We start from the raw sequence: 24,052 nt of genomic DNA on the forward strand, positions 1-24,052 counted from the left end.
AGTGCGGAAAATACGGTACATCAAGCAAGAATGGGAAATAATTCCACCTAAAAAGCTTAAAAAATTGGTCTCTTCAGTTCCCAAACGTTTACTGAGTGTTGTTAAAAGGAAAGGCCATGTAACACAGTGGTAAAAATGCCCCTGTGCCAACTTTTTTTGCAACGTGTTGCTGCCATTCAATTCTTAGTTAATGATTATTTGCAAAAAAAATTGTTTCTCAGTTCGAACATTAAATATCTTGTCTTTGCAGTCTATTCAATTGAATATAAGTTGAAAAGGATTAGCAAATCATTGTATTCTGGTTTTATTTACGAATTACACAACGTGCCAACTTCACTGGTTTTGGGTTTTGTAATATGATGCAGTGCAGTTTGACACCTGACATCTCAGAGTATACAGTACAGTCGTCCCTTGCCACATCACACACATCACAATTACGGACTATAAGCTGCTACTTTTTTCCTGCGCTTTGAACCCTGCAGCTTATAAAACGGTGCTTTTAATTTGTGGATTTTTTTTTGCTGACAGGCATAATGCAAATAGTTAAAAAAACAAACAAACAAACAAAAAAACACACAAGCAAAGACGCTAAAAATATGTGTTATTGTTGGTGCTATGGCGCGCCATCTTTTGGATGAGTTCGCTCACTGCAGTCCTTCTGTTTGGTGCTTTCAACCGGAAGTACAAGTGCCGTTCCGTCTTGTAGTCGTCCATGGCCTTTCTACTCATATGTAGGGCTAGGCGATATGGACCAAAACTGGTATCCTGATATTTTCAGGCTGAATGGCGATATATGATACATTTTAAACAAAACGTGCAATGTGCTTAAGGTTGCCCAAGTGTTTTATGGGTAGATAACCAGTGTTGAGAGTACTAAGATTACTATTTGTTGTAAGTAGTAATGTAATATGTTAGCACTAGGTTGTTACGCACAGGCTACGGGGAAAGGCACTTTCAAGTGGAAGAGTAGCTAAACATATATATATATATATATATATATATATATATATATATATATATATATATATATATATATATATATATGTATATATTACAGGCCGATATTATCGGCCGATAAATGCGTTAAAATGTAATATCGGAAATTATCGGTAACGTTTTTTTTATGATCGGTATCGTTTTTTTATTTATTTTTTTATTTTTATTAAATCAACATAAAAAACAAAAGATACACTTACAATTAGTGCACCAACAACAAAAAAAACTCCCTCCCCCATTCACACTCATTCACAAAAAAGGGTTGTTTCTTTCTGTTATTAATATTCTGGTTCCTACATTATATATCAATATATATCAATACAGTCTGCAAGGGATACAGTCCGTAAGCACACATGATTGTGCGTGCTGCTGGTCCACTAATAGTACTAACCTTTAACAGTTAATTTTACTCATTTTCATTAATTACTAGTTTCAATGTAACTGTTTTTATATTGTTTTACTTTCTTTTTTATTCAAGAAAATGTTTTTAATTTATTTATCTTATTTTATTTTATTAATTTTTTTAAAAAGTACCTTATCTTCACCATACCTGGTTCCACGACTGCATATATCGGTTGATATCGGTATCGGTAATTAAAGAGTTGGACAATATCGGAATATCGGCAAAAAGCCATTATCGGACATCCCTAGTATATATATATATATATATATATATATATATATATATATATATATATATATATATAAGATAAAAGGGGGGCTACTGTAAATCAAAAGTGTGCATCATTAATGTTAAAACAATTCTAAAATGAGCTTTTGTACTGGACTTTAGAAATGCAGTTAAATCGCTGTGGGGGGGGGGGGGGGGTGGAGGGGAGGGGGGTGCGCAATAATAACCGTTGGCCAACAAAAAAGTAACCACAGAACACTATACGACTATACGGTATAGTGTTCTGTGGTTACTTTTTGGTTGGCCAAGCGGACGTGACGGCAGGCTGTCCTCACTCAGGTCCGCACGGACCTGGAGGGGCGTGCCTTAAGTCCGGCTGGAAATCGGGAGAAATTTGAGAGAATGGTTGTCCCGGGGAGAGGCAAGTATGAGATATTCTCCCTTCTTTTCTTTTGTCGAGCACAATTTTAGTTAAATGTAAGTTGTGTCTTGGATCAAAGATCCCGTCTACTGCCCAAAACAACAATTCAAATCTGCCTGGTTAGGCTTTGTGTATGTCACGTGTGCCTTCCTTAGGTGAAGCCAGCTTTACAGCTATGTTGTTGATTGATTGATTGATTGAAACTTTTATTAGTATGTTGCACAGTACAGTACATATTCCGTACAATTGACCACTAAATGGTAACACCCCAGTAAGTTTTTCAACTTGCTTAAGTCGGGGTCCACTGATTCATGATACAGATATATACTATCAAATATATACTAACATCATAATACAGTCATCACACAAGATAATCATCAGGGTATATACATTGAATTATTTACAATCTGGGGTGTGGGATATGGAAGACGGGGGGTTAGGTGTGGTTGGTATCAACACTTCTGTCATCAACAATCAGCATCAACAATTGCATCATCAGAGAAATGGACATTGAAACAGTGTAGGACTGACTTGGTAGGATATGTATAGCAAGTAGTGGACACAGAGAGAGAGATCAGAAAGTATAAGAAAAAATGTCTACATTTGATTATTTACAATCCGAAGAGGTATTATGTGGAAGGGAGGGTGTTAGTTTAAGGTTGTAGTTGCCTGGAGATGTTCTTTTAGTGCGGTTTTGAAGGAGGATAGAGATGCCCTTTACTTTACACCTGTTGGGAGTGGATTCCATATTGAAGTGGCATAGAAAGACAATGAGTTAAGACCTTTGTTAGTTTGGAATCTGGGTTTAACGTGGTTAGTGTTAGTGTTATTATGCTGTTTGTTACTTATGTATGTTATGTTGCAGCTATTTAAAATAGTTTTGTCAATTTGTTCTGGCCTGAAATAAATTGGCCCTTTGAAACATATCTTTGTCTTTGTGTGTTGTATGTAGAGCACATTGCTTAGCAGAGTTCAGTGATGCAAATGCATGTCAAGTTGATCAACAGATTGTATTATTCTCCAGTGCAATAACAGTACTAAAATGAAGGCTAAAAGGGCATTAATGGGAGCTTTAAAAACAAAAAGTAGAAGAAGTAACTAAATAGTTACTTTTCACAGTAACGCATTACTTTTTGGTGTAAGTAACTGAGTTAGTAACTGAGTTACTTTTGAAATAAAGTAACTAGTAACTGTAACTAGTTACTGGTTTTCAGTAACTAACCCAACACTGTTTATAACACAAAAAGAGCTCCCTTGACATGAAATAACACCTACATTGTCATCTTTACACTCTTCTAACAGTCATGCTCCCTGAGGCTGAGCCAATCAGTGGCCACGATACTGAACAGCGTGATGTGATGGGTTTGGTCTCCTTTAGTGGCAAACACTACTTTAGCATTGATGTTTTTAGATTATTTTGCCATGCTTATTCTTGAAAATGCAGAATTAGGACAAGAGTACACGGACTATACTTTTTTTAAATTTGAATCCACGATGGGAATGTGTGGTGAAGGACGACTGTAAGACATTTGTGAAGGAGTGTGACATTTTGTGACTGTTTGTTCACCCTGTTGTCGAGCTCCGAGGGAAACTTGGTCTGGAAGCGGCAGACGGTTCCCTCGCTGTAGTCTCTCTGGATGAAGACCTTCATCACCAGGGAAGCACTGCGCCTCATCTCCTGGAGGCTGTGGAACTGCAAACAACGAGACAAAAGGGATTGACGAACAAAGATAAACAAAGTGGTTGAAGGCCAAGTTAACCATGTGAGCTTTGAAGTGCACTGACAGCACTCTTCTCTTCACCTTTCACCAGCACTTGGCCCACTAGCAGTAACATCCATGCCTCTTAAGAACAGCACTTTGAGGGTTTTATTCCACTGACAGCTTATAGAGAGTTAGAGAACTCACCCTCCTGTTGACCTGAATGCTTGCCCTCTCCAGCACAGGTCTTCAATAGAGGGACAGGACCCCTAAAACACCCGTGTCAAACAAGAGGCCCGCTGGCTTGATCGAGCCGGTCATGTCACTTTATCTGGCCTGCTTCTTCTTTTCATCTGGCCTGCCTTTTCATTTATGTGGCTTGCTACGTCATTTTATGTGACCTGCCAACTCATTTTATGTGACCTGCTACCTCACTTTATGTGACCTGCTACTTCAATTTATGTGGCCTGCTATGTAATTTTATGTGACCTGCAACCTCATTTTATGTGGCCTGCTACTTCATTGTATGTGACCTGCCAAGTCATTTATGTGGCCTGCTATGTCATTTTATGTGACCTGCCATCTCATTTTATGTGGCCTGCTATGTCATTTTATGTGGCCTGCTACTTCATTTTATGTGACCTGCCATCTCATTTTATGTGGCCTGCTATGTCATTTTATGTGGCCTGCTACTTCATTTTATGTGACCTGCCATCTCATTTTATGTGGCCTGCTATGTCATTTATGTGGCCTGCTACATCATTTTATGTGACCTGCCGACTCATTTATGTGCCCTGCTACATCATTTTATGTGGCCTGCTACTTCATTGTATGTGACCTGCCAAGTCATTTATGTGGCCTGCTATGTCATTTTATGTGGCCTGCTATGTCTTTTTATGTGACCTGCCACTTCAATTTATGTGGCCTGCTACTTCTTTTTACGTGACCTGCCAACTCAATTATGTGGCATCCTATGTCATTGTATGTGACCCGCCACCTCATTTTATGTGGCCTGCTACTTCATTTTATGTTACCTGCTAACTCTATTATGTGGCCTGCTCTGTCATTTTATGTGACCTGCCAACTAATTTTATGTGGCCTGCTACTTCATTGTATGTGGCCTGCCAATTCATTTATGTGGCCCGCCAACTCATTTATGTGGCCCGCTATGTCATTTTATGTGACCCGTCACCTCATTTTACAAGCCCTGCTACGTCATTTTATGTGACCTGCCAACTAATTTATGTGGCCTGTTACTTCACTTTATGTGACCTGCTACTTCATTTTATGTGACCTGTCACCTCATTTTACATGCCCTGCTACGTCATTTTATGTGACCTGCCAACTCATTTTATGTGACCTGCTACCTCACTTTATGTGACCTGCCACTTCAATTTATGTGGCCTGCTATGTGATTTTATGTGACCTGCAACCTCATTTTATGTGGCCTGCTACTTCATTGTATGTGACCTGCCAAGTCATTTATCTGGCCTGCTATGTCATTTTATGTGACCTGCCATCTCATTTTATGTGGCCTACTAAGTCATTTTATGTGACCTGCCATATCATTTTATGTGGCCTGCTATGTCATTTTATGTGGCCTGCTATGTCATTTTATGTGGCCTGCTATGTCATTTTATGTGGCCTGCTACTTCATTTTATGTGACCTGCCGACTCATTTATGTGCCCTGCTACATCATTTTATGTGACCTGCGAACTAATTTTATGTGGCCTGCTACTTCATTGTATGTGACCTGCCAAGTCATTTATGTGGCCTGCTATGTCATTTTATGTGAACTGCTATCTCATTTTATGTGGCCTGCTATGTCATTTATGTGCCCTGCTACATCATTTTATGTGACCTGCCAACTAATTTTATGTGGCCTGCTACTTCATTGTATGTGACCTGCCAAGTCATTTATGTGGCCTGCTATGTCATTTTATGTGGCCTGCTATGTCTTTTTATGTGACCTGCCACTTCAATTTATGTGGCCTGCTACTTCTTTTTACGTGACCTGCCAACTCAATTATGTGGCATGCTATGTCATTGTATGTGACCCGCCACCTCATTTTATGTGGCCTGCTACTTCATTATATGTTACCTGCTAACTCTATTATGTGGCCTGCTCTGTCATTTTATGTGACCTGCCAACTAATTTTATGTGGCCTGCTACTTCATTGTATGTGGCCTGCCAACTCATTTATGTGGCCCGCCAACTCATTTATGTGGCCCGCAATGTCATTTTATGTGACCCGTCACCTCATTTTACAAGCCCTGCTACGTCATTTTATGTGACCTGCCAACTAATTTATGTGGCCTGTTACTTCACTGTATGTGACCTGCTACTTCATTTTATGTGACCTGCTACGTCATTTTATGTGACCTGCCAACTAATTTATGTGGCCTGCTACTTCATTTTATGTGACCTGTCACCTCATTTTACATGCCCTGCTACGTCATTTTATGTGACCTGCCAACTAATTTATGTGGCCTGCTACTTCATTGTATGTGGCCTGCTACTTCATTTTATGTGGCATGCTACTTCATTTTATGTGACCTGCCACCTAATTTATGTGGCCTGCTACTTCATTTTATGTGACCTGTCACGTCATTTATGTGGCCTGCTATGTCGTTTTATGTGACCTGTCACCTCATTTTACATGCCCTGCTATGTCATTTTATGTGGCCTGCCAACTAATTTATGTGGCCTGCTACTTCATTTTATGTGGCCTGCTACTTCATTTGATGTGACCTACCAACTCATTTATGTGGCCCGCTATGTCATTTTATGTGACCTATCACCTCATTTTACATGCCCTCCTACATCATTTTTTGTGACCTGCCAACTAAATTTATGTGGCCTGCTACTTCATTTTATATGGCCTGCTACTTCATTTGATGTGACCTGCCAACTTATTTATGTGGCCCACTATTTCATTTAATGTGAACTGTCACCTCATTTTATGTGGCTTGCGACGTAATTTTCGGTGACCTGCTAACTAATTTTATATGGCCTGCTACTTCATTTTATGTGACCTGCCAACTAATTTTATGTGACCTGCAAACTAATTTACGTGGCCTGCTACTTCATTTTATGTGACCTGCCAACTCATTTATGTGGCCTGCTAACTAATATTATGTGGCTTGCTACATAATTTTATGTGACCTGCCAACTAATTAAAGGTGGCCTACTACTTCATTTTATGTGACCTGCCAACTAATTTTATATGGCCTGCTACTTCATTTATGTGGCCTGCTACGTCATTTTATGTGACCTGCCAACTAATTTTATGTGACCTGCAAACTAATTTTACGTGGCCTGCTACTTCATTTTATGTGACCTGCCAACTCATTTTACGTGGTCTGCCACACAATTTTCAAGTGGCCGGCAACAATCACGGTGCGAACACCAAATGGTAGGAAAACGACACAGAGGCCAACGACCACTATAGGAATAATAAAGAACATTATTTTAACTCTATCCAAACACGTAACTTTAGCTACTTTTTTGCAAAACAAATGCCGCAAAGCATGCTGGGAAACTGGAAGCACTCCCGCTCACAAGAGTGAGCATGCTTTGCGACACCTTTTAAAAATTTTAACCTCTCTTTTAACCAAAATAAAGTGAAATGTTAGTTTTGGGAGGTGGGCTTTGCTGTCATTTCTACATAAGCAGGCCGAGTACTTTTCTTCTCCATACTGTACGCGCTGTTTCACTGACAACCAGGAATAGAATCCACGCCTCTATTTTAGTCTGCTAACAGCACAGAACTTACAGTCACAGTCGCTAGATTGCTCCGTCAGACTTCCACCTCGGTATGCCTCCCCCTGCTCATCATAATGAACATGTTGCTCTATTAATAGAAGCAATTAACAACAACGCGGTGGAAAACAAGCGCATCATTTATCACGGCGACAAGAAGAGAGCCAAGAGTCAAGTTCATTTAAATATTGCATAGGTCTTTTGCAGACATTTGTGTCTGATATGTGAAGAAAATACTGTGCGGTAAAAGATGGTTTAACAATGTAAAAAAGAAAAAGAAAAAAAGTTTGCTGATGGCGGAGTTGCATAATGTCATTTTTTCAAATGGTGAAACTCATCCTTGCAGCACGTAAAGCCAACCATGGGACAGATTATTTTCCTTTAACCTTTTCTCATTTGCAATAGTCATTTGTACCACTGAAATGTTATCTTGCGCACTCTTATAATCATTTATTTCAACTCGCACAGTATTACAAAAAATGACAAACACTTAAACACAGGTTTATTGCTTTTTCATGTGGAATTTAATTTAATAAATTATTATTATTATAATTTATGAGTATTATCAGTATTAGAAGTACTGTAGTAGTCAGGGGTGTAAAACTTGTTTTTTTTATGAAAGGCCACGTCACAATTAGGGCTGCTTGTAAAAGTGAATATATATGAACATAAACATCAATAACCTTGTTACACATTTTTCTATTTATTTTCATTATGATTATTATTATTATATAATATATATTACAATATTGATTATTACTAATTATTTTTGATTATTACATGTTTTAGAAACATATTGATGGATAATTTGCTCTGAAATCATAAGTCAAATCATAACATAAGTCAAGGTTTAGTGATGATTAAACAAATATATATGAAAAAAATGCTTCGTCGCATGATCAGATAATATTAAAGGAGATAACTTTTTAGGTGAAAATTGAAATAACAAATACATTTAGCCAGAAATTGCTTTATAATTTGCAACCTTTTCGCAGGCCTTCAGATATGCTGCTCCGTGGTCTTGGAATGACTTACAAAAGGATCTGAGTTTACCTGAACCGATTACTTTGGGGGAATTTCAGTCCGTTTTAGAGGATTGAAAACCCAGTTGTATTGGGCATTGTAATTGTTTTGAAATTGTTTTTTAATGTGTACAAATGTAATGTTGTCAAAAAAACCAAACGATTTTCAGATTAATTGCAATTTTTATTTGTAACGATTGTTAATCGATTAGGGAAATAATAATATATATATATATATATATATATATATATATATATATATATATATATATATATATATATATATATATATATATATATTTTTATTATTAAATTATTTTTTTCCCCTAAAATTAAAAATAATAAAATATATATATATATATATATATATATATATATATATATATTTTTTTTAAATTATTTTTATTTCCCCCCCTAATCAATATATATATATATATATATATATATATATATATATATATATATATATATATATATATATATATATATATATATATATTTTTTTTTATTTTTTTTTTTTTAATTTAATCTTTTTATTTTTTCCCTAATCGATTAACAATCATTACAAATAAAAATCGCAATTAATCTGAAAATCTTTAGTTTTTTTTGACAACATTAAATTTGTACAAATTAAAAAACAATTTGAAAACAATTACAATGCCCAATAGAACTGGGTTTTCAACCCTCTAAAACGGATTTTCAATCCTCTAAAATGGGTTTTCAATCCTCTAAAATGGACTGAAATTCCCCCCCAAAAAATAATATATATATATATATATATATATATATATATACAGTATATATATATATATATATATATATATATATATATATATATATATATATATATATATATATATATATATATATATATATATATATATATATATATATATATCCATCCATCCATCCATCCATCTTCTTCCGCTTATCCGAGGTCGGGTCGCGGGGGCAGCAGCCTAAGCAGGGAAGCCCAGACTTCCCTCTCCCCAGCCACTTCGTCCAGCTCCTCCCGGGGGATCCCGAGGCGTTCCCAGGCCAGCCGGGAGACATATATATATATATATATATATATATATATATATATATATATATATATATATATATATGTATATATATATATATATATATATATATATATATATATATATATATATATTCCAGCCACTCATGCAAATCATATTGTTGATGTAAATGATCATATCTGCTGTACAGATCTACTTTAGAAAAGAGAAGTGTTGGATACTCCTCTTGATGCCTTATTTGGATTTGACTTTTTTAAATGTTTGGGAAACGTTTTATCAAACAAAACCAGTTTTCTTACAAAGTAATATAGAAATTGATCAGAGCAGTTTATCGATTTTAATGGAGGAATGTAGTTATTCATAGAACTAGCATCCAATTATTATTAAAAAAGTATAGATTTTGAATCAAGAATTGTTTTGAATCGAGAATCGATTCTGAATCGAATCCTTACCCCCAAGAATCGAATCGAATCGTGTGGTGCCCAAAAATTCACAGCCCTAGTAATAATGTACAAGCCATATTAAATGAAGTGGCCCCCGTGTCATGATCGTATGTGACAAATACAATACAACTTCTGTCATATTGTTTTTGTTCCATTCCCGAGTAGCCTCTTTTTTACCACGTCTGTCTGACCGCTGACTCTCTCTTGTGTCCCTAATTGGCAATCAGGACACACCTGTTCCGAGTTGCAAATCAGGATTCTTTCTATACCAGCCTTAATCATTGTGCTTTTTGCTTTGTTCCTCTATACGCCCTAGCTTTCCCTATCCTTCCTGTGCACTATTTTTGTCATTAAAACAACGTAAGGTAACACCTTGAGTTTGACACCTGTGTCCTATATCATTGTTGTTATTATTATGTAAACAATCTATTCATAAATGATCTATTTCCGCATGCTGGCTCCTAGAGCCAACACAAATCTTGGAAACAAGCCTTCAGATATGCTGCTCCGTGGTCTAGGAATGACTTACAAAAGGAACTGAGGTTACCTGAACCGATTACTTTAGGGGAATTTCAGTCCATTTTAGAGGATTGGCAAACCAGTTCTATTGGGAATGTTTTTTTACTGACACCTTTTATATTATTTTGACTCATCACACATGTTTGTGTCAATGTTGTAAGTAATTTGTATTTCTAACTGCTGTTTTGTTGTTGTTATACGTACTTATGTGAGTTTGTTTTGCTGCCCTCTTGGCTAGGTCGCTCTTGGAAAAGACATTTGAATCCCGATGAGTTTTTACCTTGTTAAATACAGGATATTAGTTGATTGATTGATGACAAAGCAAAGTGGTTTTCAAGGCTTTGTTAGGGTGACAACTAGAGTTGTATGGTATACCGGTATTAGTATAGTACCGCGATACTAATGAATCATATTCGGTACTATACCGCCTTTGAAAAGTACATTTTAACAGAAGTGTAGATAGAACATGTTAAAAGAGAAAGTAAGTAGATATTAACAGTAAATTAACAAGTAGATTAGTAATTCACACAGTATGTTACTGCATATGTCAGCAGCTAAATTAGGAGCCTTTGTTTGTTTACTTACTAATAAAAGACAAGTTGTTTTGTATATTCACTAATTTACTTAAGGACAAACTTGCAAAAAGAAACATATGTTTAATGTACTGTAAGATTTTTTGTTAAAATAAAGCCAACAATGCAATTTTTTGTGGTTCCCTTTATTTAGAAAAGTACCTAAAAGTATCGAAATAATTTTGGTACCGGTACCAAAATATTGATATCGGGACAACACTAGTGACAACACATCAATGAGGTCTGCATGGTTAACCCTCAACACAATATTGTTAAATTAACACCTATTTCACCGTGCCAATCAAAACTCCACATTATCGTTCTAAATATATATATTTTTAAATACAGTTCTTGTATCAGACCTGAAAAGTAATGCTGTTTGTATTTATTTTTTATACACATAAATGGGCCATTTGGTGTAGAGTACAGTGCATATCAAGAGTTGGGACAGTATCTAATATTTATACTATGAACAACAAGGAGATGAAGTATCAGGTACAAAATACTTCAACTTGCCATTTATAATTTATGGGGCCAAAGCCATTTCATTGACATTCTTCCACATTGCTGTGTACAGTACTGCAAGCATATGGCACAACTTATCTGCAGTCGCGATCAAAAGTTGACATACACTTGTAAAGAACAGAATGTCATGGCTGTCTTGAGTTTACTATAATTTCGACAACTCTTATTTTTTTGTGATAGAGTGATTTGAGCACATACTTGTTGGTCACAAAAAACATTCATGAAGTTTGGTTCTTTTATGAATTTATTATGGGTCTACTGAAAATGTGACCAAATCTGCTGGGTCAAAAGTATACATACAGCAATGTTAATATTTGGTTACATGTCCTTTGGCAAGTTTCACTGCAATAAGGCACTTTTGGTAGCCATCCACAAGCTTCTGGTTGAATTTTTGACCACTCCTCTTAACAAAATTGGTGCAGTTCAGCTAAATTTGTTGGTTTTCTGACATGGACTTGTTTCTTCAGCATTGTCCACACGTTTAAGTCAGGACTTTGGAAAGGCCATTCTAAAACCTTCCTTTGAGCCTGATTTAGCTATTTCTTTACCACTTTTGACGTGTGTTTGGGGTCATTGTCCTGTTGGAACACTCAACTGCGCCCAAGACCCAACCTCTGGGCTGAGGATTTTAGGTTGTCCTGAAGAGTTTGGAGGTAATCCTCCTTTTTCATTGTCCCATTTAAAGCACCAGTTCCATTGGCAGCAAAACAGGCCCACAGTATAATAGTATACTATATAGTATACCGTCCATGCTGGACGGTAGGTGTGGTGTTCCTGGGATTAAAAACCTCACCTTTTCTCCTTCAAACATATTGCTGGGTATTGTGGCCAAACAGCTCAATTTTTGTTTCATCTGACCACAGAACTTTCCTCCAGAAGGTCTTATCTTTGCCCATGTGATGTCCCAAAGTCCTGACTTAAACGTGTCAGAATGTCAGAAAACCAACACATTTAGCTGAACTGCACCAATTTTGTCAAGAGGAGTGGTCAAAAATTCAACCAGAAGTTTGCCAGAAGCTTGTGGATGGCTACCAAAAGTGCCTTATTGCAGTGAAACTTGCCAAAGGACATGTAACCAAATATTAACATTGCTGTATGTATACTTTTGACCCAGCAGATTTGGTCACATTTTCAGTAGACCCATAATAAATTCATAAAATAACCAAACTTCATGAATGTTTTTTGTGACCCACAAGTATGTGCTCCAATCACTCTATCACAAAAAAATAAGAGGTGTAGAAATTATTGGAAACTCAAGACAGCCATGACATTATGTTCTTTACAAGTGTATGAAAACTTTTGATCGCGACTGTATATGACACCTGCGTGCACAGTAAGGTCGGCGTATGCAGCTAACCCGAAGTCATTATTACAGCAACTGAGGCGGCCGTGCTTGAACGTGACATCACCAAGGGCACAGGATGTTTCCACTTAACTACACCTGCACAACGTACAGTAATGAGATCGAATGTGTGCAAACGTACAGGACCGAATCACACTGAGATGTATTTAGTGACATAAGAGAAGCAAATTATCAACATTATGCAAACTACAACTACACGAATAAACATTTAGTAAAAGTATCAAACTCTTTATAATAAAGGCAGAATGAGATTCTGCAGGTGTACCTAATGTTGTGTCCGGTGAGCATACCATATATATCCATCCATCCATCCATTTTCTACCGCTTATTCCCTTTGGGGTTGCGGGGGGCGCTGTAGCCTATCTCAGCTATATATATATATATATATATATATATATATATATATATATATATATATATATATATATATATATATATATATATATATATATATATATATGTATATCCTCATAGCATTTATACAATAATGCCAACTATATATGAATGGAAAATATGCCACCAATGACTTTAAATAAGCTGCATTGAAGAAGAGTGAGACCGCCCCTGTCCATGGTGCTGATAGCCCACCTTCGAAAACATGCACCTGGGGATAGGTTGATTGGCAACACTAAATTGGCCCTAGTGTGTGAATGTGTGTGTGAATGTTGTCTATCTATCTGTGATGGCCCTGCGGTGAGGTGGCGACTTGTCCAGGGTGTACCCCGCCTTCCACCCGAATGCAGCTGAGATAGGCTCCAGCACCCCCCGCGACCCCAAAAAGGGACAAGCGGTAGAAAATGGATATATATATATATATATATATATATATATATATACATACAATAATGCCAACTGCATTCACTAACATTATATATGAATGGAAAATATGGCAGCAATGACTTTCAATATGCTGCATTGGAGAAGAGTGAGACCGCCCCTGTCCATGGTGCTGATAGCCCACCTTTATCAGTGCCCTCAATTAGATGCCCTCACAAACATGCAAACAAGATCCCATAATAATCAATACAACAAACGCACAGGCAGTCATCAATCATTCAGCATGCAGCAGTAACGTCAGGACAAGTGTGACTTTTGTCTGCCGACACGCTGAAGAAGAAGAAGAAGAAGAAGCATGTCTCACCTCAGTCGCCATGTTGCTGCCGTGGATGTGGAATGTGTCCCGCGTGGAAGATGACACGCGTCTGCTCGTGTGGTTGGAAGTGCGGCTCACGCAGCCTGGCGGGTGAAGACAGCAGTGTGTGTGCTGGCGCGAGCATGCGCTTGTTGGGATTTATATGTGTGTGTGTGTGTGTGTGTGTGAGAGAGAGAGTGTGTGTGTGTTAGGTTTTCATTCAAGTATTTTGCAAGAAATGAAGGTTATGTTATGTTTATTATTATGACTGATAGACAGTGTAAGACAGTCATGGTGTTTTTGGAAGATCATAGCACTTCCAATCAGACTGTGCCAGCACGCTACAGTATATGACGTAAAGTAATGTACACACCAGAGGTAAAGTACAGTGTTGTCTACAGAGGTGAGAAAATCTTATATATATATTTATATATATATATATATATATATATATATATATATATATATATATATATATATATATATATATATATATTTGTGTGTGTATATATATATGTGTGTATATATATATATATATATCCATCCATCCATCCATCTTCTTCCGCTTATCCGAGGTCGGGTCGCGGGGGCAGCAGCCTAAGCAGGGAAGCCCAGACTTCCCTCTCCCCAGCCACTTCGTCCAGCTCCTCCCGGGGGATCCCGAGGCGTTCCCAGGCCAGCCGGGAGAGATAGTCTTCCCAGCGTGTCCTGGGTCTTCCCCGTGGCCTCCTACCGGTCGGACGTGCCCGAAACACCTTCCTAGGGAGGCGTTCGGGTGGCATCCTGACCAGATGCCCGAACCACCTCATCTGGCTCCTCTCGATGTGGAGGAGCAGCGGCTTTACTTTGAGCTCCCCCCGAATGACAGAGCTTCTCACCCTATCTCTAAGGGAGAGCCCCGAGGAAACTCATTTCGGCCGCTTGTACCCGTGATCTTGTCCTTTCGGTCATGACCCAAAGCTCATGACCATAGGTGAGGATGGGAACGTAGATCGACCGGTAAATCGAGAGCTTTGCCTTCCGGCTCAGCTCCTTCTTCACCACAACGGATCGATACAGCGTCCGCATTACTGAAGATGCCGCACCGATCCGCCTGTCGATCTCACGATCCACTCTTCCCCCATATATATATATATATGCATATATATATATATATATGCATATATATATATATATATATATATATGATTATTGTAATGTTGTTAATTTTGTTAAGTCACTGCTATTCTTTTTTTTAAACATAAGTTTACCACTACTTCAATAAATCCTCCAAAATAGAAATGCATTTTGATGCAAAATTATTGTTTCCACTAAAAATGCTAAACATTATTTATTTTTTTAATATTTTAAATATATATAAAAAAGTCCGATACAAAATAATACATTTCATAATATGAAAAAAACAAACCGAATTACATAAAAAACAAGGGAAATAACAATTCAGTATAAATACAAATTAAAAATATATCAGTAGAATCAATCAAGTAAAAACAGATTTAGTGCCCTTTTAATAATTATCATATGCAAATGTTGTTTATTTATGGTCCTGCTGCATTGACAACATGCAGAAGTTGTGTTGCATAATAAACTCTATCTACTGTATATCTACGAGTGCAATATTATTATTCCTCTTTATTTCCAACATGCCCTAAAAGGACATAATATCACTCAACTCTCTACGTCCACAAATGCATTATCCACGTATTAACCTGCTCAGTGGCATAGTGGTTAGAGTGTCCTCACTGGGACTGATAGATTGTGAGTTCAAACCCCGGCCGAGTCATACCAAAGACTATAAAAATGGGACCTGTTACCTCCCTGCTTGGCACTCAGCATCAAGGGTTGGAATTGGGGGTTAAATCACCGATATGATTCCCGAGCGCGGCCACTGCTGCTGCTCACTGTTCCCCTCACCTCCCAGGGGGTGAACATGGGGATGGGTCAAATGCAGAGGATAATTTCGCCACACCTAGTGTGCGTGTGACTATCGTTGGGACTTTAATTCAACTTATTGGGCACAGTAACACATCACTCCCACATTTATTTAGTTTTTAACCTTGAAATATAACATCCCTAGCCACTTCACGTGTCATACTGTATATTCACCACACTGCAGAATTTTTTAGAGCATGTTTGTCCACATTTTTACCCTAAATTAAGCATTTTTGAGCATAAGAATGGGTAAATAGACAGCAGTAGAGTTGGCAGTTCAGTATCGTGGCCACTGATTGGTTTAATCTCAGACAGCATTACTATATTGGATAAGAAGAATGTGAAGGTGACTAAAATGGGTTATTTCATGTCTACTCATAATTTTGAAAAAATTATTTAGAAGGTAAACTGTTTTCTTATGCTCTAGCTATGAAAATATTTGATTTATAATTAATAAAGTTAAAGTACCACTGACACACACTAGGTGCGGTGAAATTACCCTCCCAGGGGGTGATCAATAATTTCGCCACACCTCGTATGTGTGTGACAATCATTGGTACTTTAACTTTAACTTTATTGAAGTATGCATGTTTTGTAGTGCAATCTCACTTCCTGCAAGAGAAAAAAAATGTCAATATAGATGCACTGCACGACTGCTTCTAAAGTGCCCATAAAAAGTCTCCTCGGTGCTTGAAAACTTGGCAAACACCACAGGTAGGAGCACGATATTAAATAAAGTTAAAAGTTAAAGTACCACTGATAGTCACACACACACGAGGTGTGGTGGAATTAACCTCTGCATTTGACCCATCCCCTTGTTCCACCCCCTGGGAGGTGAGGGGAGCAGTGATCAGCGGCGGTGGCCGAGCTCGGGAATCATTTTGGTGATTTAAGCCCTAATGGTCCCTACTCCGAGAAAATTAATTTATTGCAAACAGCAATAAACGAGGGATTTAGAGAGGGAACCTGTCCTTGGTGGTAGGATTTTTTTTTTTTTTTTTATATCTCTTTGAAGGGGAATCTTGTTTTAAAGTTCATGCTTTGCCTGAAGGTGAGCAACTGCAAAGTGCTCATGCGACGGCGGTGCATAGAGTAAGCCCCCACATACACTACCATTATAGTGCTCACATTAAACATTCATAAAGAGACCCACTTTGATGCACCATCTTTGCTCCTGTGAAAGACACCGTCCAGCAACCGATTGTTTATTCACGAGAGTGACTGCACTAATAACCTGGTTTTAGTTCATAAAAATAAAAAAATGTTTTGCAGTCAAACTGTATTTTCCTGACTCACAACAGAAACAGAACTTAAAGGGGAACATTATCACCAGACCTATGTAAGCGTCAATATATACCTTGATGTTGCAGAAAAAAGACCATATATTTTTTTAACCGATTTCCGAACTCTAAATGGGTGCATTTGGGCGAATTAAACGCCTTTCTATTATTCGCTCTCGGAGCGATGACGTCACAACGTGACGTCACATCGGGAAGCAATCCGCCATTTTCTCAAACACCGAGTCAAATCAGCTCTGTTATTTTCCGTTTTTTTTCGACTGTTTTCCGTACCTTGGAGACATCATGCCTCGTCGGTGTGTTGTCGGAGGGTGTAACAACACGAACAGGGACGGATTCAAGTTGCACCAGTGGCCCAAAGATGCGAAAGTGGCAAGAAATTGGACGTTTGTTCCGCACACTTTACCGACGAAAGCTATGCTACGACAGAGATGGCAAGAATGTGTGGATATCCTGCGACACTCAAAGCAGATGCATTTCCAACAATAAAGTCAAAGAAATCTGCCGCCAGACCCCCATTGAATCTGCCGGAGTGTGTGAGCAATTCAGGGACAAAGGACCTCGGTAACACGGCAAGCAATGGCGGCAGTTTGTTCCCGCAGACGAGCGAGCTAAACCCCCTGGATGTCTTGGCTCACACCGTCCCTTATGCCACCGAAGATGATCAAGAGAAGAATATCGACCCTAGCTTCCCTGGCCTGCTGACATCAACTCCAAAACTGGACAGATCAGCTTTCAGGAAAAGAGAGCGGATGAGGGTATGTCTACAGAATATATTAATTGATGAAAATTGGGCTGTCTGCACTCTCAAAGTGCATGTTGTTGCCAAATGTATTTCATATGCTGTAAACCTAGTTCATAGTTGTTAGTTTCCTTTAATGCCAAACAAACACATACTAATCGTTGGTTAGAAGGCGATCGCCGAATTCGTCCTCGCTTTTTCCCGTGTCGCTGGCTGTCGTGTCGTTTTCGTCGTTTTCGCTTGCATACGGTTCGAACCGATATGGCTCAATAGCTTCAGTTTCTTCTTCAATTTTGTTTTCGCTACCTGCCTCCACACTACAACCATCCGTTTCAATACATGCGTAATCTGTTGAATCGCTTAACCCGCTGAAATCCGAGTCTGAATCCGAGCTAATGTCGCTATAGCTTGCTGTTCTTTCCGCCATGTTTGTTTGTGTTGGCATCACTATGTGACGTCACAGGAAAATGGACGGGTGTATATAACGATGGTTAAAATCAGGCACTTTGAAGCTTTTTTTAGGGATATGGCGTGATGGGTAAAATTATGAAAAAAACTTCAAAAAATAAAATAAGCCACTGGGAACTGATTTTTAATGGTTTCAACCCTTCTGAAATTGTGATAATGTTCCCCTTTAAATGCTCTCTCTCACTATCCGCATTTCCCCTTCCCCCACGGAGGGTGTGCTGAGATTAAGTTCCGGCAAAGACACACACACACACACACACGTGCATCCACAAACACACCGCAATGGCCAACTGGTGAATGAATGAAGAGACCTCAAAGAGACGGAGAGGATTAGAATTGTGCAGTGGTAAAATCATGTGCCAGCCTCCTGCAGCGTGCACCACATTGCTCGAAAGGATGCAGATCTAATCACACGCGAGCACATGCAGGATTCCTTTGAGGAGAGCGACTGTTCGCCTTTTTAAGCTTTCCATTGCATCTTGGCTTGGCATGCTGCACCGACACAACACTGTTTTTACCTCCCGCTGCCACAGAATTGCCAGCAAAAATCGTTTTCTTTATTCTAACTTGATAGAGTCATGTTATTTTTTGGGAGAAACGTAAACAGTCTCGTAGTTTTGACATATGTATATTTAGTTGGGTTGTTTTGGCTCATTTTGAGACTGTAATGCAACCGTCTAGCAGCAATGTGGACTTCAGCAGAAAAGAACAACCTTAAATTATCATAATGCTCGTGCACGCTCATACACTGACATGTTATAGTAACGGAAAAAAAAAAATCGTGGTTTACTCTCGCCATTCCAACCCGACACTTACTATTGGGCCTTTGTGTTGGAAATGATGAAAAAACTCTCAGTACTGGTGGTATGTTGTTAAATTCACATCACCACGTGTGTGTTTTCATTAGCATTAAGTGGGACATTTTGCATGAAAAAAAATCAAACACTATATTTTGACTGTACTAGACTATTTTCCAGAAACATAAGAAGGGCTAGAGCCCGGGTGTCCAGAGTTTTCTGCACATAGCTTGTTTTGTCTTGGCCCTCTGCACATTGCAAACATACAATTAATTCCTTATTAATGAGATTTATTATTAGGCATTACACTAATCTGCTTCATCGCCTATAACACAAAGCTACAGTAGGAAAGGGATTCATATGGCCCCATTTGTCACGGTTTACCTGACACATGAAACGTGACGAATTGGGGGGCTTACACTATCCACTTTAGCCGCCAAACAATCAATCAATCAATGTTTACTTATATAGCCCTAAATCACGAGTGTCTCAAAGGGCTGCACAAGCCACAACGACATCCTCGGCTCAGATCCCACATCAGGGCAAGGAAAAACTCAATCCAATGGGATAACAATAAGAAACCTTGGAGGGGACCGCGGATGCGGGCACAACCCCCCCATCCACCCGCGCGACCGGATCTAGCATAATATTGTGAGAGTCCAGTCCATAGTGGATCTAACATAATAGTGAGAGTCCAGTCCATAGTGGATCTAACACAATAGTGTGAGAGTCCAGTCCATAGTGGACCTAACATAATAGTGAGAGTCCAGTCCATAGTGGATCTAACATAATAGTGTGAGAGTCCAGTCCATAGTCCAGTCCATAGTGGATCTAACATAATAGTGAAAGTCCAGTCCATAGTGGATCTAACATAAAAGTGAGAGTCCAGTCCATAGTGGATCTAACATAATAGTGAGAGTCCAGTCCATAGTGGATCTAACATAATAGTGTGAGAGTCCAGTCCATAGTAGATCTAACATAATAGTGAGAGTCCAGTCCATAGTGGATCTAACATAATAGTGAGAGTTCAGTCCATAGTGGATCTAACATAATAGTGTGAGAGTCCAGTCCATAGTGGATCTAACATAATAGTGAGAGTCCAGTCCATAGTGGATCCAACATAATAGTGAGAGTCCAGTCCATAGTGGATCTAACATAATAGTGTGAGAGTCCAGTCCTTAGTGAATCTAACATAATAGTGAGAGTCCAGTACATAGTGAATCTAACATAATAGTGAGAGTCCAGTCCATAGTGGATCTAACATAATAGTGAGAGTCCAGTCCATAGTGGATCCAACATAATAGTGAGAGTCCAGTCTATAGTGGATCTAACATAATAGTGAGAGTCCAGTCCATAGTGGATCTAACATAATAGTGAGAGTCCAGTCCATAGTGGATCTAACATAATAGTGAGAGTCCAGTCCATAGTGGATCTAGCATAATAGTGAGAGTCCAGTCCATAGTGGATCTAACATAATAGTGAGAGTCCAGTCCATAGTGGATCTAACATAATAGTGTGAGAGTCCAGTCCATAGTGAATCTAACATAATAGTGAGAGTCCAGTCCATAGTGGATCTAACATAATAGTGAGAGTCCAGTCCATAGTGGATCTAACATAATAGTGTGAGAGTCCAGTCCATAGTGAATCTAACATAATAGTGAGAGTCCAGTCCATAGTTAATCTAACATAATAGTGAGAGTCCAGTCCATAGTGGATCGAACATAATAGTGAGAGTCCAGTCCATAGTGGATCGAACATAATAGTGAGAGTCCAGTCCATAGTGGATCTAACATAATAGTGAGAGTCCAGTCCATAGTGGATCTAACATAATAGTGAGAGTCCAGTCCATAGTAGATCTAACATAATAGTGAGAGTCCAGTCCATAGTGGATCTAACATAATAGTGTGAGAGTCCAGTCCATAGTGGATCTAACATAATAGTGAGAGTCCAGTCCATAGTAGATCTAACATAATAGTGAGAGTCCAGTCCATAGTGGATCTAACATAATAGTGTGAGAGTCCAGTCCATAGTGGGGCCAGCAGGAGACCATCCCGAGCGGAGACAGGTCAGCAGCGCAGAGACGTCCCCAACTGATGCACAGATGAGTGGTCCACCCTGGGTCCCGACTTTGGACAGCTAGCGTCTCATCTGTGGTCACCGAATCTGAGCCCCCCCCCCCTCCACGAAGGAGAGAAACGGCAGATCAACTGGTCTAAAAGGGGGGTCTATTTAAAGGCTGGAGTATACAAATGAGTTTTAAGATTGGACTTAAATGCTTCTAGGCCAGACGGCAATAGAGTGTTGAATATCTTAAAATGTGTTTTGTGGCAATTCCAGCTTTGACCATAGTGTCAGTTGCTATTTCATATTTTTTAGTAATGCATTTAAAAAATATTTAACACCATCCCCCCCCCCCCCCACCCTTCCTCTCATTTGAAATCCACCACTGAATGGGTCCATATGTGAGATGTGGATGATTTGTTCAGATAGATTAGTATATTGACCTATATTGGATTGGTTTAATTAGGGCTGTTAAAGTTACTATAAGTTCCTTTAACGGCGATAAGGTTTTTACCTCACGATTAATGTTTTTGACCCTCGGCCCGTTCTGTAGGTTGGGGAAATGTGTAATGGTGCCCAGTAACTGTTGAGCCACATGCTCTAAAATAGCTAGCAGAACTGCACAAATAAAGGAGGAACTTCTGGAAATCTCAGATCCAAAGCCATCAACCAATCAATGTTTATTTATATAGCCCTAAATCACAAGTGTCTCAAAGGCTGCACAAGCCACAACGACATCCTCGGTTCAGAGCCCACATAAGGGCAAGGAAAAATTCACAACCCAGTGGGATGTCAATGTGAATGACTATGAGAAACCTTGGGGAGGACCGCAGATGTGGGTGACACCCCCCCTCTCGGGGAGACCGGATGCAATGGACGTCGAGTGGGTCTAGCATAATATTGTGAAAGTCCAGTCCATAGTGGATCTAACATAATAGTGAGAGTCCAGTCCATAGTGGGGCCAGCAGGACACCATCCCGAGCGGAGAGATGTCCCCAACCGATGCACAGGGGAGCGGTCCACCCCAGGTCCCGACTCTGGACAGCCAGCACTTCATCCATGGCCACCGGACCTGTGCCCCCCCTTCCACAAGGGGTAGGGGGGCAGAAAAGAAAAGAAACGGTATATCAACTCGTCTAAAAAGGGGGTCTATTTAAAGGCTAGAGTATACAAATGAGTTTTAAGATGGGACTTAAATGCTTCTACTGAGGTAGCATCTCTAACTGTTACCGGGAGGGCATTCCAGAGTACTGGAGCCCGAATAGAAAACGCTCTATAGCCCGCAAACTTTTTTGGGGCTCTGGGAATCACTAATAAGCCGGAGTTCTTTGAACGCAGATTTCTTGCCGGGACATATGGTACAATACAATCGGCAAGATAGGCTGGAGCTAGACCGTGTAGTATTTTATACGTAAGTAGTAAAACCTTAAAGTCACATCTTAAGTGCACAGGAAGCCAGGGCAGGTGAGCCGGTATAGGCGTAATATGATCAAACTTTCTTGTTCTTGTTCTAAAGCCATGGCAAGGAGTTCTCCGGACAAGACGACACTTTTTTTTTACCTTCAATCGCCGTGAGACGACACCATTGGAGGGAACCCTGCTGCTCTGCATTGCTGTTTGGAGTGAGGAGAAGCTTCACGTCCGTGTTTGGATTACAGTTAAAGGCCTACTGAGATGCAATTTTCTTATTTAAACGGGGATAGCAGGTCCATTCTATGTGTCATACTTGATCATTTCGCGATATTGCCATATTTTTGCTGAAAGGATTTAGTAGAGAACATCGACGATAAAGTTTGCAACTTTTGGTCGCTGATAAAAAAGCCTTGCCTGTACCGGAAGTAGCAGACGATATGCGCGTGACGTCACAGGTTGTGGAGCTCCTCACATCCGCACATTGTTTACAATCATGGCCACCAGCAGCGAGAGCGATTCGGACCGAGAAAGCGACGATTTCCTCATTAATTTGAGCGAGGATGAAAGATTCGTGGATGAGGAAAGTGAGAGTGAAGGACTAGAGGGCAGTGGGAGCGATTCAGATAGGGAAGATGCTGTGAGAGGCGGGTGGGACCTGATATTCAGCTGGGAATGACTAAAACAGTAAATAAAAAAAAAACAAGACATATATATACTCTATTAGCCACAACACAACCAGGCTTATATTTAATATGCCACAAATTAATCCCGCATAACAAACACCTCCCCCCTCCCGTCCATTTAACCCGCCAATACAACTCAAACACCTGCACAACACGCTCAATCCCACAGCCCAAAGTATTGTTCACCTCCCCAAAGTTCATACAGCACATATATTTCCCCAAAGTCCCCAAAGTTACGTACGTGACATGCACATAGCGGCACGCACGTACGGGCAAGCGATCAAATGTTTGGAAGCCGCAGCTGCATGCGTACTCACGGTACCGCGTCTGCATATCCAACTCAAAGTCCTCCTGGTAAGAGTCTCTGTTGTCCCAGTTCTCCACAGGCCAATGGTAAAGCTTAACTGTCATCTTTCGGGAATGTAAACAATGAAACACCGGCTGTGTTTGTGCTGCTGCAGTCGGCCGCAATACACTGCTTCCCACCTACAGCTTTCTTCTTTGCTGTCTCCGTTGTTCATTGAACAAATTGCAAAAGATTCACC

General features: G+C 39.3%; 1 protein-coding gene across 1 annotated transcript in view; it reads right to left on the bottom strand.

Annotated features, from left to right (window-relative positions):
• The window catches only part of golga7bb (golgin A7 family, member Bb), a 40,888-nt gene extending 26,655 nt beyond the window's left edge, over positions 1 to 14,233 (bottom strand). Inside the window, exons 1-2 of the mRNA XM_061949057.2 lie at positions 14,123 to 14,233; positions 3,616 to 3,741 (exon numbers count right to left, since the gene is read on the bottom strand). Coding sequence (XP_061805041.1) covers positions 3,616 to 3,741; positions 14,123 to 14,134 — 138 coding nt within the window. The 5' untranslated portion in view covers positions 14,135 to 14,233. The remainder of the gene's footprint in view (positions 1 to 3,615; positions 3,742 to 14,122) is intronic.
• Positions 14,234 to 24,052: the final 9,819 nt, after the last annotated feature.

This window comes from Nerophis lumbriciformis, linkage group LG02 (assembly GCF_033978685.3).
Source record: "Nerophis lumbriciformis linkage group LG02, RoL_Nlum_v2.1, whole genome shotgun sequence".
NCBI lineage: Eukaryota > Metazoa > Chordata > Actinopteri > Syngnathiformes > Syngnathidae > Nerophis > Nerophis lumbriciformis.